Here is a 15166-nt window from a genome sequence, read left to right on the forward strand (position 1 = left end):
ATCAGGGTATTGACGGGCAGGGGGCCGCTGAGACAAGACCCGCCTCACACCAGGCCACAGCCAATCAGCACGTGGCAGGTTCACCCAAGGAACCGCTCGGAAGAACCCAACTCCTGCTGTGCAAGTTGTTTGCGACGCTGTGAACCAATCGATGATCTGGATAACTAAGTGACAGCTATGCCCGACAGACACAGGAGAGACAACGGCAACAACACTACGGACGCCCAGGTGCAGCGCCTCGCATGGATCACAGATAAACAGATGAACATGTCACACGGCCAGTGCTACGAATGGGTCACAGATAAACAGATCAACATGTCACACGGCGAGTGCTACGTGGATCACAGATAAACAGATCAACATGTCACACGGCCAGTGCTACAAATGGATTACAGATAACATGTCACGTTAAGGGCTACGAATGGATCACAGATAAACCGATCAACATGTCACACGGCCAGTGCTACGTGGATCACAGCTTATCATGTCAAACTCAGTGCTGCGAATGGATCACAGATAAAGCCCTGTCACAGGCGGCATGGCCCCGGGCCCCCAGGGGTCACATGGCATGCAGTGACATGGTAGGATGTGTCATGGTGGAAGAGGAGGGGGAGGAGTGAGGAGAGGGGCTCAGAATAGCAACATGAGCAGAGGGGGGCGTCCCGCGGGGTGAGGGGCGGTGTGACGGTGTGAGAACACACTCCGCCCTGTTGAGGAGGGTTAGGGTCTGAAGCTCTCATTCTGTTGTTATAAGATAGGATGTGAATACAGCGCGCTACGGCCCCGCTCACGGGACTAAAGAAACCCCATCAGTCAGAGACATTTACCATCCTCCAAAGATGATGACCGTTACGACCGACATTATAAAATAGAACTAAGTACAGTCGCGTAGGCCTGCGGCCGTATTCAGCGACGCACAGTCCACACCGGAGGCGCGTTTAATCTTAAAAATAATATTATTTATTGTTAACTTTTGTCAGCTGTACAGAGTTGCAGCACTAGAACTGACTCCAGATTGATGAACTTCCACAGGCTTCTTGAGAAGCTCTGGACACACTCCTGGTGTCTGGATCTATCGAGGTCCTCCTTTAAAAAAAAATGTTTTCATATATAGATATATTTTGGGGAAATTCCTCTGTGCATACCACTAAATAGTTCATTGCAGTTTGAGAACCAATCCTCTAAAACACACATTAGGATGGAACGGTCCAGCCTGCAGACTATCTCACCCTGCTTTACCCAACCACACACACCAGTACATAAGGATGAGGCTTTACAGATGCTGAGGGCCATAATATTATTATAATTATAATATTATTATAGTTATATGTTTGTACCCGGACCTTCAGGAGCACTTAGTGCACGGGTCAACGGGTCACACCCCCTCAGCGTGGCGTCGGACACCGAGCCCAGCGCCGCCCGGCCAATCAAAACGTTCTCACTCCATACGGGAGATGATGAGCAGCCGCAATATGCAAGACCGACCAATGTGGTGTAGAAACACTGCTGATCGGGGTTAGTGTGTGTGTGTGTGTGTATCTGTGTGTGCATTTGTGTGTGTTTACATGTGTGTTTGTGTGTGTTATGGTCGGCTCTCGGACCACAACAAATGTAGCAGCCACACGCAGTTTGGAACAGCAAAAGTATATTTACTTAACAAAACTAACGTCACACAGGAACGATTAATCTGTGTGACCTAAGAGGGCAACATGTTATCGGGGCGAACCAGAGACACCGACTGGCACAGCTTATGAAGGAAGGAGTGATTGATGGCAGCTGCCGTCAATCAGCCTCGTCTCCCAACAGCCAAACCTGTAACATAACAACAAACATAACCCTGCATGGGGCCGTAACACCCATAAAGACAGGGTCCCCACAGGACCCCTGGCCACTAACACCATGGTTGCTATAAACCTACCCCTCTATATACACACACACACACACACGTAATATATTTCAGCCGTAATATTCTCATATAGCCACAGGGAGCAGCACCGAGCACATATAATGGTTAAGAGGTAATATTCTCACATAGCCACAGAGAGCAGCACCGAGCACATTTTAAGAGGTAATATTCTCACATAGACACAGGGAGCAGCACCAAGCACATTTTAAGAGGTAATATTCTCACATAGCCACAGGGAGCAGCACCAAGCACATTTTAAGAGGTAATATTCTCACATAGCCACAGGGAGCAGCACCAAGCACATTTTAAGAGGTAATATTCTCACATAGCCACAGGGAGCAGCACTGAGCACATATGGTAGGGCTTCAACATTTGCGCATGGTCAGGGGGCGGGCTTTTAAAGCCACAGAACACGCCCACCCCTACCTGCCTATTTAAACTTGACTCCGCTATCAGAAGGCAGAATCTCTTGGGCGGCGTATCGTAGATGTAAAGCTTAGAGACGCCCTGCGCGTGTTATATACCATTCCTTCCTTTTGTTTCATAGACCAGTGGTTCTCAACGTTTTTGAGTCGCGACCCCCAATTTAACATGCACTGCTGTCCGCGACCCCCCCCCCACACACACACACACACACACACACACTAGGGCTGTCAAAATTGCTAAAAAATTACGTTCTAAAAATATATATTCGAAAAAAATATACTTGAATACTATTCGAATATCTATATTTGCGCATTATGTCAATGACGCGCATTAAGTCAATAACAGGACAAACTAATACAACGAGACATAACTACTTGTATAGGTAGTTTATTTAAGTTTAAACATATTTGACAACATATTACCTACACAAAAATAAGTAATGGCCAAGACCGCAGACCTCGCTCTCTTTTTCTCTCGCTCCCCTTCACTCTCTCTGCGCATACTGGTTTAAATAAAGAACAACAATAAACAAATGCTGAGTGCTGATCAAGAGTTTTGTGCAAGCAATTTAAGGTCCCGGCTCTTGTCGCTTGATTTGTCGCTTGACTCTTGTCTGTTGTCTTGTAGTGTTCTGGTCGCCCACTCGCAAAGCAGACAGCCGCCGCGGGTGTGTGTTTTTCCACATTCGAAAATAAATTTTCACCTTCGAATGTCTTTTTGTTTTTCAAAACTATTCGAATATATATTCTAATTTAGAATATTCGTTGACAGCCCTAGTGTCTGTATGTGTGAATGAGAAGGGCAGACATGAGACTAGTGGACAGGTTTGTTGTTGTTTTGGTGTAGTTACGGCCGACAGTAACTGGTTTTGAGTAATAAAATGCCTGTTTGAGCCCAACCAGCCCATAAATTTTGATAAAAATTAAATAAATAAATTTATATTTTTCCAAAATGATTTGGCGCCCCCCAGAAATCATCTCGCGACCCCAATTGGGGTCGGGACCCCAAGGTTGAGAATGGCTGTCATAGACGATAGACAATAGACCAAAACCTTTCAAAAGCCTTTCCTGGATTAAAAACAACATAACACACTATATACAAATCCTTTATCGAATTTACAGTTCATCCAAACCACACGTTACCCCTTTCCACAGCCCTGCCTTGGCTCAGCAACTGGTACCCTGAAACAAACCGAAAGAAAGAGACAAGAACGATCATGGAAAAATGTTCACTGCTGCGGGGCCCTTGACTCTCTGCCTTAATGTGCCGTATGTCTAAGGTATAGGCCTGGAGGAACAACAACCAAACAGACAGGGATACCCCTGTATAAGCCCCACTAGCTCAGTGCACTGTGGCCCAGACAGATGATCCAAAACCCCATCCTCAGAATTCTGAAGCCGACCAGTCAACAACGCCGGGTCATGGTTAGGCAACCCGTCCTCACAAAACGCCTCATCCTTAACTTTAGCTGTGTTAATAACACAAACAGGATGAGCGAACTCTGCAACTGAACCTTGCTCAGAAGACTCACGCTCATGATACGCCTTTAACAGATTCACATGGCAAAGCTGATGATGTTTACGATGCTCTGGAGTAGAAATTAAGTAATTTTGGTCGGACAGCTGCTTTATCACCGTATATGGCCCCATAAACTTGGCCTGAAAGGGAGAACTGACCAGCGGCAACAAAGCCAGAACCTGGTCATCTGGACTGAAAACGCACCGCTCAGCCCGACGGTCATAACGTAGTTTCATTTTCTTTTGTACTGTTATGATATAGTCCAGGAAAGGCCGCCGAGACAGGATCGCTTTTAACTCACTTTATTTGGTTAAGGTTATTGGTCTGTTGTCTATCGTCTATGAAACAAAAGGAGAGGGATCGTATATAACACGCGCGGAGCGTCTCTAAGCTTTACATCTAATCGATACGCCGCCCAAGAGATTCTGATTCTAAAATGGCGGAGTCCGAGTTAAATAGGCAGGTAGAGGTGGGCGTGTTCTGTGGCTTTAAAAGCCCGCCCCCTTCATCTATGTATGATCAGCTTTGCTGCCTGGTTGTGTCTTACAGCTTATGTTATGTTTACTCAGTATTGTGGCTATGGGAGAATATTATGGCTGAAATATGTTACAGTACCCCCGCTAGTTTCTCTTTCGCCAGCTCCGTTGCAGCATACAGACGCTGTTTGAAACCATTGACATATTCAATTAAGTTCTTCGGCGGCTCACCGTCAAGCCAACCATCCTGCAAAGCCGCCAACGGCCCCTTACAGTGTGACCAAACACCAGCTCGCTGGGACTGAAACCAGTGCTCTCCTGAGTGACCTCTCTCGCTGCAAGCAATAACCAAGGTAAACCCTCCTCCCAGTCAGCAGCCATTTGCACACAGTATGCACGCATCAACGACTGTAATGTCTGATGGAACCGTTCGAGTGCACCTTGACTCTGAGTGTGATATGCAGAGGACTGATTATGCCTGATGCGTATTTGAATTGTTTTTGGGATACCAAAGATTGATATAAATTGGCTGAGAGCATGCACAACCACCTTTGTTGTTAATGTACGCAACGTGTACGCCGCTGGATATCTTGTGTTTTGGCACATAACAGTCAGTAAGTACACCGCACCAGACTTTGAAGGAGGAAGCGGCCCCACACAATCAATAATTAAGTGCTCAAACGGCTGGCAGCTTTATTATAGAGAGAGACAGAGAGGAAAGTGTGGAAGACAGAGGGGAAGACATGCAGTAAATAACCCAGGCCAGATTCGATCCTGGGTCTCTGCGATTAGGACTTTGCCTAATATATGGTATGCGCCTTAGCCCAGTGCGCCACCGGGGCACCCCAATAGTGCCACTTTAATGGTCTGATTGGGTTTTCTGGTTAACTGGCAAGTATGACATGTTTTGATGTAATCAGCAACACTCTCTTCTTAACACTGGGCCAAAAGAAATGCCTCAAAATGCGGTTGTATGTTTTAGAAACCCCCATGTGACCAGACTCATCGTGTGACACCCTCAAAACTCTGTCGCAAAATGTTGCTGGCACGATAACCCGGTACACCGGATTGCCAATACCCCTTTCGTCATGCCAGTACCCAGTGGTGTAGTCCAGGGTATACGCGGTTATACGGTGTATACCCACTTATTTTTCAGTCAGAATTGCGTATACTCACTTCTAAATCCCCCCAGATGCGCACCATTCAGTAGTATCTGCAAGCCAAATTGCCCGCTTTTTCCCTAGGATGGTGAAGCCATGACACACGCTACTCTGCCTCTTATTGGCTAATACTCGCTGCCTTTACTGATTAGATTGGTTAACTGTAGGCATGACGACGAATGAGCCAATCGGAGGGAGAGAAGGGCGGGTCATGCCAAGGTAAATATTGCTAAAGTTTTACTACTTTTACAAGTTTACTTTAAATGATTTGCCTTTAAGATTTATAATGAATCGGTAAGATGCTATCCAAACAAAAATTTCATTTGACAATTTCAAACGTCCTCGCGAATCAATATCAGCCAGCAGCTCAGCTAATGTTAGCGATGCTACACCGGTACAGTTAACGTCGACGCCCGCTCTGCCCCCCACCCCCGTCGGAGAGGATGCTGTCAGTGAAGGAGATGCTGCCTCTCCGCCCACAGCCAAAGATGCCGGTACAACTTCGGATGAAGACGTCAACTACGGTAGGTGGGCGTGGGCCCTTTTTTTTTTATTGCTGGACCTTGTAAATTATGTTAATAACATATCAGGGCTCGACAGTCACGGATATAGCCACAGCTACTTCATGTGTAAGTTACATGACTTCTTTTTGTTAAACTCGCGCGCGCACGAGTTAAACAAAGACAGCATCCATGTCACCTCCAGGGCTCCATATAGGGTGGCCATTAGTCCGGCTTTAGGCCGGACAGTCCGGTTTTTAAATGCCCTGTCCGGCTGCAGGCGCAGCCTTAAGCCGGACACTCATTTGTCCTCCTTTTGAGAAAATAACAAAAAAGGTCCGCCTTTTGACACATTACCTTGTTAGTTTAATACTTATTGGCTAAAAATGTGTGTCAAAATAAGTAATTTCATTGGTTACACTTTCGTGTCGTGACCTATCAACACATGGATAATTTTAATATTCAAATGAGCCATGTGTTGAATCGCCACAACACTCGCTCACCGCAGTTGCTACCACCTGGCTGTCAATCAAACTCTCAGCGACAGAGAACATAACGTTAGCTAACGTCGGTTGTTGGACTGAAATTCTGAAAATGCTTATACTGTGTGTAGGCAAAGTCCAGACAAAGCCTATACATCTGAAACAGAAGGTGCTGTATTTTTATTACCCTTTATCTATCCAGATAAAAACATTAAGAACAGTTTCTGTAGGATGTTTATTAGACCTATGTAATCTGAATTGGAAGGGCACGTTGTCATGAGCTGTATCTTGTATATTTATTATTAGCTATGTGGTATGTGTATGTAACTTAATGTAATCTGGTGGAGGGGGGGGGGGGGGAATAATAAATAAAACGAAAGGGATTATGCAACTTTACACTTTCGAATGGGTTGTGGTCATTGTTTCCCTTATTACATTTATAGCCTGTTATTCAATCACTTTTGTTGTTTTTCTGTAGACATTAATATTGACTGGCCAGACTTGTGGACTGCCAAACAAAAAGAAGATTTTAAATCCAAGAACCCCTGGTTGGGATCCAAAAACAAAAAAATGGGTAAATTTAGGTAGATTGCTAGTTTGGGTAACTTCTGAAACAGTGGACACAGAAATATTGTGTGTGTGTGTGTGTGTGTGTGTGTGTGTGTGTGTGTGTGTGTGTGTGTGTGTGTGTGTGTGTGTGTGTGTGTGTGTGTGTGTGTGTGTGTGTGTGTGTGTGTGTGTGTGTGTGTGTGTGTGTGTGTGTGTGTGTGTGTGTGTGTGCGTGCGTGCGTGCGTGCGTGCGTGCGTGCGTGCGTGCGTGTGTGTGTGTGTGTGTGTCCTTGGATGTATGTGGAAGAAATGGACCATGCACACATACAGCTGTGGATAAAGTACTTCAAGTTATCTCAGGACACTTTTCAAATAGAGCAGGTCTAGACTGAACTCCTTATAACATTTACAGAGACCCAACAGTACCACCATGAGCAAGCACTTGGCGACAGGGGCAAGGAAAAACTGCCTTTTAAGAGGCAGAAACCTAGGACAGACCCTTCAGCTCTAGGTGGGTGGTAACTGTAGTGACACATTTTTGTACTGTCTGTATGTATTTTTGCATTGTTTGTTTATGCTTCACAGGATGTCTGGTCTGTAGCAGTGTGAACTCCATTGGGATCAACAAGGAGCAATGTGTATCACTCTTAAGAGAATGGATGAACTTTGAAATTCTGTGTCTGGCCAGGGAAGTAGAACAACAAGTCTGTCTGCCTTGAGAAATAAGGTGAGGAAACATGCTTTGTCCAAGGCCCACACTCAGGCAGTGAACGTGGCAGAGCAACAGGACAAAGTTGCCATTGAGAATGCAATGGAGGCTATGAGGCTATGAGTCCTACATGAAGGAAACTGAAGCTGTGTTTCGAACAGCCTACCATATTGCCAAAAAACCCAGACCCTTTTCTGACCATGAGAGCCTCATCGAGCTGCAGGAACTGAATGGTCTAAAAATGGGCACAATACTTCATTCACGTTACAGTGCAACACAAATAATACAACATGTTGCCAGTGAGATGCAGAGCAAAATCGTCAGTAACATTATAGCATCATCCAGTAAGTTGGCTGTCCTAATTGACGAGGCATCTTCTTTAAGTCACAGAGCTGTCATGACAGTTTCTATTAAAGCATCAATTCAAGAAGAAAGCCCTGAGTTCATATTCATTGAACTTGTTGAACTGGAAAATCAGAGAGCAGATGGCATAGAACAGGTGTTACTCACCTGTTTAACTAATGCTGGCTTTACAGAGTGGCTACATGAAAACTGGCTAACATTTGTATCTGATGGAGCCAGTGTCATGTTAGGAAAGAAGTCAGGAGTAGCAACCAGACTGACCTTGAGATTCCCAAAGCTTTTTGTATGGCACTGTATGAACCATAGACTTGAACTCGCTGTCAGATGCAGTTGATGAGGTAAACTCTGTCAATCACTTCAAAACTTTTATCCAGAAGCTATATTCTCTGTATAGTACGTCAAACAAAAATGAGCGTGAACTCATAAATGCAGCAGCTGAAGTAGGCTCACAACTTCTTCGCATTGGCAGAATCTTGGATGTACGCTGGGTGGCCAGTAGCTTTCGGACTGTTCGTGCTGTTTGGACATCCCTGGGATCTCTTGTGCAGCACTTTAAAAATGCTACGAGGTCCACCAAAGACAGGCAAATGTACAGAGGTTTACTAGACCGTGTTCAAAGTCCAGAATTTATTTGTGACCTTGGGCTCATGTATGAGACACTCCATGAACTAAGTCTCCTGTCACAGGAGCTTCAGTCTCGTTCGATAACTCTGCTCAGAGCTGAGCATCTGCTGAAACGCTCTATCAGAGTGATCCAGTCATTCAAAGAGAGTCCAGGTGAGAAATATAGTGAGGCTTTAGAAGCAAAAAAAACTGGGGAGAATCGGTCTACAACACTGAAAACAATGGCAAAGCTGAAGTCTATCAATCCAGGCCAGTTCTTAAAGCCTTGTGAACAATCTGGAGAAACGCTTGTCTTTTGAGGATGAGACCATCAAGGACCTCAGCATCCTTGATCAGTGTAAATGGCTATCAAAGCCCAGCATCCGCCATGAAGAACAAATGAAGCGACTGTGCAAGCGATTTAACCTGTGCACAGACCAAGCACTGAATGGGATGCGGGACCTACTGGAACAGCCCACTAGTGAGCCCAAGGACCTAAAACCACTCATGAACTGTATGAAAACATTCCCTGTCAGTACAGCAGAGTGTGAGAGGAACTTTAGCCTTATGAACAATATAAGCTCAGACAAAAGGGCTGTCCTACTGATCTCAAACATATCAAACTTGATGATGATTAATATCAACGGCCCACCTACTTCCAAGTTTGATCCTAGAAAGTATACAAGGACCTGGTTGAAGAGCCATCGTGCTGCCTCTTCTGTGCGTTCTAGACAGTGCAGTGTGAAAACTCCTGCAGAAAGCAAGTCTGTCTGGAATATACTGTAGTATGAGCAAGGTTAGAAACCCAGTACTGGGTTCAGAGAGTATATCACTGTTGATTGTTGTTTTGTTACATATTGTTTTGTTGAATAATTTGAATGATGATGTTCAATCATCATATGATATTTATATATATATTGATATTATATATATCTAACGAGATGATTGATGTGGAAGAGAATGATGTGGTTTTTTTAATCCAAGGTGAAATATGAACAAGGATGCATTGTCAAATTCAGATCTGAAGTATTTTATTTAAATAAATGTTAAAAAAATTACTGAAACACCATGTTTGCCTCATCTATATTTTACATTCATGCAGGCTGCCTGTGTGACCAGTAATACCTACAAACTGCTCCTGATCAAGTCATGTTAATTTTATAATAGTGGCACACTCTGGCCCATGCTATGTGTTGCAAATCAGCTGTTCAAAGACACAGTTTACAAAATAAATTACTGACTTGCCAAGAGAGAGAATAGGTGTCATTCCAGGAATAAGGAATAGTTCACTCAAAATGCATAGTTGTCTCTCACTAGTCTGTGGGCCAGTATTGGTTTAGTAATTTCATAATCCTTCCTCCATGAGATCAAGCAGCAGAAATTATGTGACAATGAGCAAATACTACTGACGGATTTTTGGGTAAACTAAATAGAGTAGTCTCACATGTCACTGTTTCTAAAACAGGGCGTTTTTCTGGGCTGCATTAATAAAATTATTATCTCAGTGGATAACCGCGCCCGCAGTGTGGAAACAGTGTGCTTAAATCCTTCCCAGCGCTTCATCCGAGCAGTGTTTGTAATAACACTGTTTTTTTCAGTAACGGGGTAATCTAACTAATTAATTTTTCCGTCGTTACAACGCCGTTACTGTTAGTGACAGTTAAATGCAGTGCATTACTATAAATTGATTGAATAAACTGTGTAATCCGAACGCACCCCTGGCTGCACACACAAACTGCTAGTGAGGAGACCGGGTTTAACAAAGAGATAAGCGATCGGAGCCAGTGTTTTTACACACAAGCCAGGATACGCGTGCCACACGCACACGCACACACAAACACCAACACCAAACAGATTCGATAAAGCAGTAGAAATGGCGAGTCCGGAGCAATCCGATGAAAAGTTGGCATTTTCAAGGTGGAGATATAAGCACTACTTCAAATTCATTGAGGTCAAAGGCAAGAATGTGCATGTAAAGTGAACATTATGTCCAGGAGCAAAGACTTTGTTGACATCCGTTGTAAGCAACTCTAATTTAATGAAGCATCCCACAACGACACACGCATCCACAAAGCTACTTTTTTTTTTTTACAGTAACGCAAATAATTACGTTCCCTGGTAACTAGTTACTTTTATTATAGAGTAATTCAGTTACTAACTCTGTTATATATATATATTGAATAAAAGATACATTTTTCATTGAAGTACCCATCTTTCTTGTGTTTATTATCATTTGCCACATAATTAAAGCAACCTCATGCTAAATTTAAGAAAAATGTAATAATTATCTGATTAGTCGACTAATCGTTTTAATAGTCGGTGACTAGTCGACTATTAAAATAGTCATTAGTTGCAGCCCTAGTCTCCTGTGAGACAAACCCAGTTGGACAAACAGGTAGGGGTGGCATAACAGATGATTTCAAAACCTTCATTTCCCACAAGTTCGACTTAAGAATAGCCTTAACATTATCTTTATCACCCACAGAAAGGTCAAAATGTTCTGCTATTTTAACTGACTGTTCTCGTGTGCACTGCTCCAGCAACTCCTCTGTTGGAGCCTTAAAGAAAGCTTCCACAATACTCGTTTGGCACGTGAACATAAACCAGCAAACGGAATCAAAAGAATGCACAGTATTGACCAGAAATGCAGCACTTGGTCCGAAAACCACCTCTTAGTCAAGTATCCCCTCTAACTGCCCAACCAAACCTAACTAAACTGCACACTAGTCTTCAGGGGCTACAGATGGCGGGTATTTACGCACTGTAAACCAGTGTGGCAAAGCGACCAGCAAGCTGGCAACCCTTCCAAGACTCCGGAGTGCTCCTGAGACGACTGCTCTAACCACTTTGACCCCACGCTACAGTCAAATGACTGTAGCGTGTCCCAAAGGGGAAACGCGCTACTCCTACAGAGGAACTCGACAGAGGCCAACATGTGCGCTTTTCATGGTCAAAACTTAGCTTCCGTGGACCCGTTGCTGTCTACCAAACTCTACAGGCAAAAGATCCCAACATCTCCTTTACTCCTAGTTTAGACGAGCCCCCAATTTGTTATGGTCGGCACTCGGACCACAACAAATGTAGCAGCCACACGCAGTTTGGAACAGCAAAAGTATATTTATTTAACAAAACTAACGTCACACAGGAACGATTAATCTGTGTGACCTAAGAGGGCAACATGTTATCGGGGCGAACCAGAGACACCGACTGGCACAGTTTATGAAGGAAGGAGTGATTGATGGCAGCTGCCGTCAATCAGCCTCGTCTCCTGACAGCCAAACCTGTAAGAGAAACATAACCCTGCATGGGGCCGTAACAGTGTGTGTGTGTGTGTGTGTGTGTGTGTGTGTGTGTGTGTGTGTGTGTGCGCGCGCGTGTATGTATGTGTGTGTGTGTGTGTGTGTGCGCGCGCATGTATGTGTGTGTGTGTTCAGCTCAGACTGCAGTGTTTAATCCTCCACTGGGGCCCCGGGGCCCCCCCCCTGCTGGGGGGTAATGGGAGCCCTCCTGGAGCCCCACTGGAGGACGGATCCTCACACTGTCCGCAGCACTCGGGATTCGCCCGCTTATCTAAATTGCCTATTACTATTCATGAGGCTCATTTGCCGTATCAGGAGGAGGAGATGAGAGCTCTTTGTCCGACACTATTTTCCCATTTAAAAGAGCTGGGGACAGTTGGCAATGTTCACATCCATACGGTTATTTGGTGACACACTTCAGTAAGTGTGTGTGTGTGTGTGTGTGTGTGTGTGTGTGTGTGTGTGTGTGTGTGTGTGTGTTCTGTGAAGGACATTTTGTTTACTTTTGTTTGGATATTTGCTGAATTGTAATACTCATTGACGGTGGAGGAGCGAGTGAAAAGGAGGTCAGGCTGGCTCATTGTCAGGTTACTGTCCTCAATGGGTTCAGCTTGGCTGAAGTCTGCAAGAAAAACATACAACTGTGAATGTTGGCTATTGGCTTTTCTTTCATCTGTAGATAAGTGTTGGATTATGATCCCAGCCTTTGTGGTAAAAAGCGAACCCTTCAGGGCCACTTCATGTTGATCACTGGTCCCGCTCTGGAACCAAGGGGACATTTATAGTGGTCTCACGCCCTGGGAGCACTGGGATTGAATAAACATATCGCTGTACTGTGTGGAGTTCTGAAGCACAGAACTTTAACGCCTTCAGAGGATTTGTTTTTTTGGGGGGAAGAGACGCAAGACATCTTTTGTCGAGGAGAAGAAGGTCAGCTAAATGTTATGCCGTTTTATGATGACTTCACAAATATTCTCTAATAAGGTTGGGAATACCGCAGGGCTTTTCAATCAGGAGGATTGACTTCACCCTGGACTCACTGGACTGCAGCCCACGCTGCACAACATTACTGCTCAGGTTAACATCTGCTCTGGTTCAGAACATTAAGAGTAGTGCTCAGTTCAACTCACCTGTTTGGTTCAGAACATTACAGGGTACTGCTCTGATGCTCTGGTTCAGATACTCCGATACATCAACTGAGCTGAGTTCAGTTCATTATTTACATCCCAGTTCATATCAGTTCCAGTTTGTTCTATGTATGGTATTTAATGTTAATTCCCTTGTATTTAGTTGGATATGTACTTCGTTTGTAGAGAAGGATAAGTATTGATTTCAGCTGACTTCAGTCCTCATGTGTCCTGACGTTCTGTGGTGACACTGAATAGTAATTCTCTTTGGAAGTGTTTCTGTCAGAGGGTCCAGGGCCACTTCCTGTATTCATTACAAAAGCACTCTGCCCTCCAACACAAATAACAGACAAATGCACTCCAGTAGATTTTTTATTCACCGTTTCAGAGCATTTCCTGTGAAAAACACCCGACCAGGCACCTGGCATTATGCAATGCCTCCCACCACCATCAGTATCTCCCTGTCCCCTCATGCTGTCCTCAGACGGCCCTGGAGAGGAGGCAGACCTTAAAAACAGAGTAGGGCATTAGGAGGTCTGAATAAAGCTCTCCTCTCTGTCCTCAGATGGCCCTGGAGAGGAGGCAGACCTTAAGAACAGAGTAGGGCATTAGGAGGTCTGAATAAAGCTCTCCTCTCTGTCCTCAGATGGCCCTGGAGAGGAGGCAGACCTTAAGAACAGAGTAGGGCGTTAGGAGGTCTGAATAAAGCTCTCCTCTCTGTCCTCAGATGGCCCTGGAGAGGAGAAAGACCTTGAGACAGAGTAGGGCATTAGGAGGTCTGAATAAAGCTCTCCTCTCTGTCCTCCACCAGGGGTCCACTACCGCAAGTCCTGCGCCTCGTCGGGGGCCTGTCTCATCGCCTCCTCCGGCTACCAGCAGTTCTGCACCGGCAAGATCAACTCGGTGTGCATCAGCTGCTGCAACACGGCGCTGTGCAACGGGCCCCGGCCCCGGAAGAGGGCCCCGCCCTCCGCCGCCGCCGCCCTGGACCCCGCCGGGGCCCCCGGCCTCTCCGTCCTCCTGCTCGTCCTGGGACACGCGGCTCTGTGCTGACAGACCTCCTCCTGCTCCTCCTCCTCCTCCTCCTCCTCTATGTTAATAACCCCGGGGAAGGTGTCTCTGAAGGCATGAATGTTATTTGGCTACTATATTAAATCAAAAAGGTTGTTTCAAACAGACTGGCTAACAGGCCAGGAGGGTGTGGTGGGGGCTCTCTGCCATCGCCCCCCTCCCCCGGGACTCTGATTGGTTGCCTGGTGCCCAGTGAGAGAGAGGGTCCCAGGCTCCAGGAGCCATGGGGCTCTGAGGGGGGGGGGGGGGGGGGAGGGGCGGTGGAGGGGGTCGTCTGAACCTTGTGCTCTCCTCAGAGGCCTGGGCCGACCCTGAGGGGACCTCTGGCTGGAGGGAGACCATCACTACGGACCTGGTCCTGTGGGAGACACCCCCCCCTCTGGGCTGGTTTCCGTTTGCAGAAGGTTTGACATGAACGCGATCTAGAAGCGGGCTGGATCTCCTGGTCGTGAGCAGTCAACACGTCCTTCATCTCTCGGACAACAGACACCCTGACAGGTGGCACAATGTTCTTCATCAAACTCCAGAGAGGTGGATTATGTCAGCCAGCATGAAGTGAGATGAATCCTCGGATTGAGATATATGTCTTTATTTCTAATTGAGTGTATATCTATACCTATATATATCGCTCTATCTATCTATATCTATACCTATATAGATATAGATATATAGAAATAGATAGATATAAAATGATTAATTTATATATATATATACATATATATATATATATAATATGATATATAATTGATATATTATTGATATATATATAAATGTACATTAGTGTTAGAATATTTTGTTACCGAGCAACATGTTGCATTCTGGTTGCCAGGTCCCAGTGTGCTGATAGTGTCCCCCCTTGCTTAACCCTTAGTGTTAACCCTTAGTGTTTAGTTAGCCCTTAGTGTTGAGTTAACCCTTAGTGTTTAGTTAGCCCTTAGTGTTGAGTTAACCCTTAGTGTTGAGTTAACCCTTAGTGT

The 15166-nt window shown here is 45.2% G+C and overlaps 1 protein-coding gene across 1 annotated transcript in view; it reads left to right on the plus strand.

The window, feature by feature from the left end:
• LOC311368776 (ly6/PLAUR domain-containing protein 1) overlaps positions 1-15115 on the plus strand; it is a gene marked incomplete at its 5' end in the record, with an annotated part of 24188 nt that extends 9073 nt beyond the window's left edge. Inside the window, one exon of the mRNA XM_084487554.1 lies at positions 13930-15115. Coding sequence (XP_084343680.1) covers positions 13930-14171 — 242 coding nt within the window. The 3' untranslated portion in view covers positions 14172-15115. The remainder of the gene's footprint in view (positions 1-13929) is intronic.
• Between the last annotated feature and the right edge of the window lie 51 nt (positions 15116-15166).

This window comes from Micromesistius poutassou (assembly GCF_964030765.1).
Source record: "Micromesistius poutassou genome assembly, chromosome: 23".
Classification (NCBI taxonomy): domain Eukaryota; kingdom Metazoa; phylum Chordata; class Actinopteri; order Gadiformes; family Gadidae; genus Micromesistius; species Micromesistius poutassou.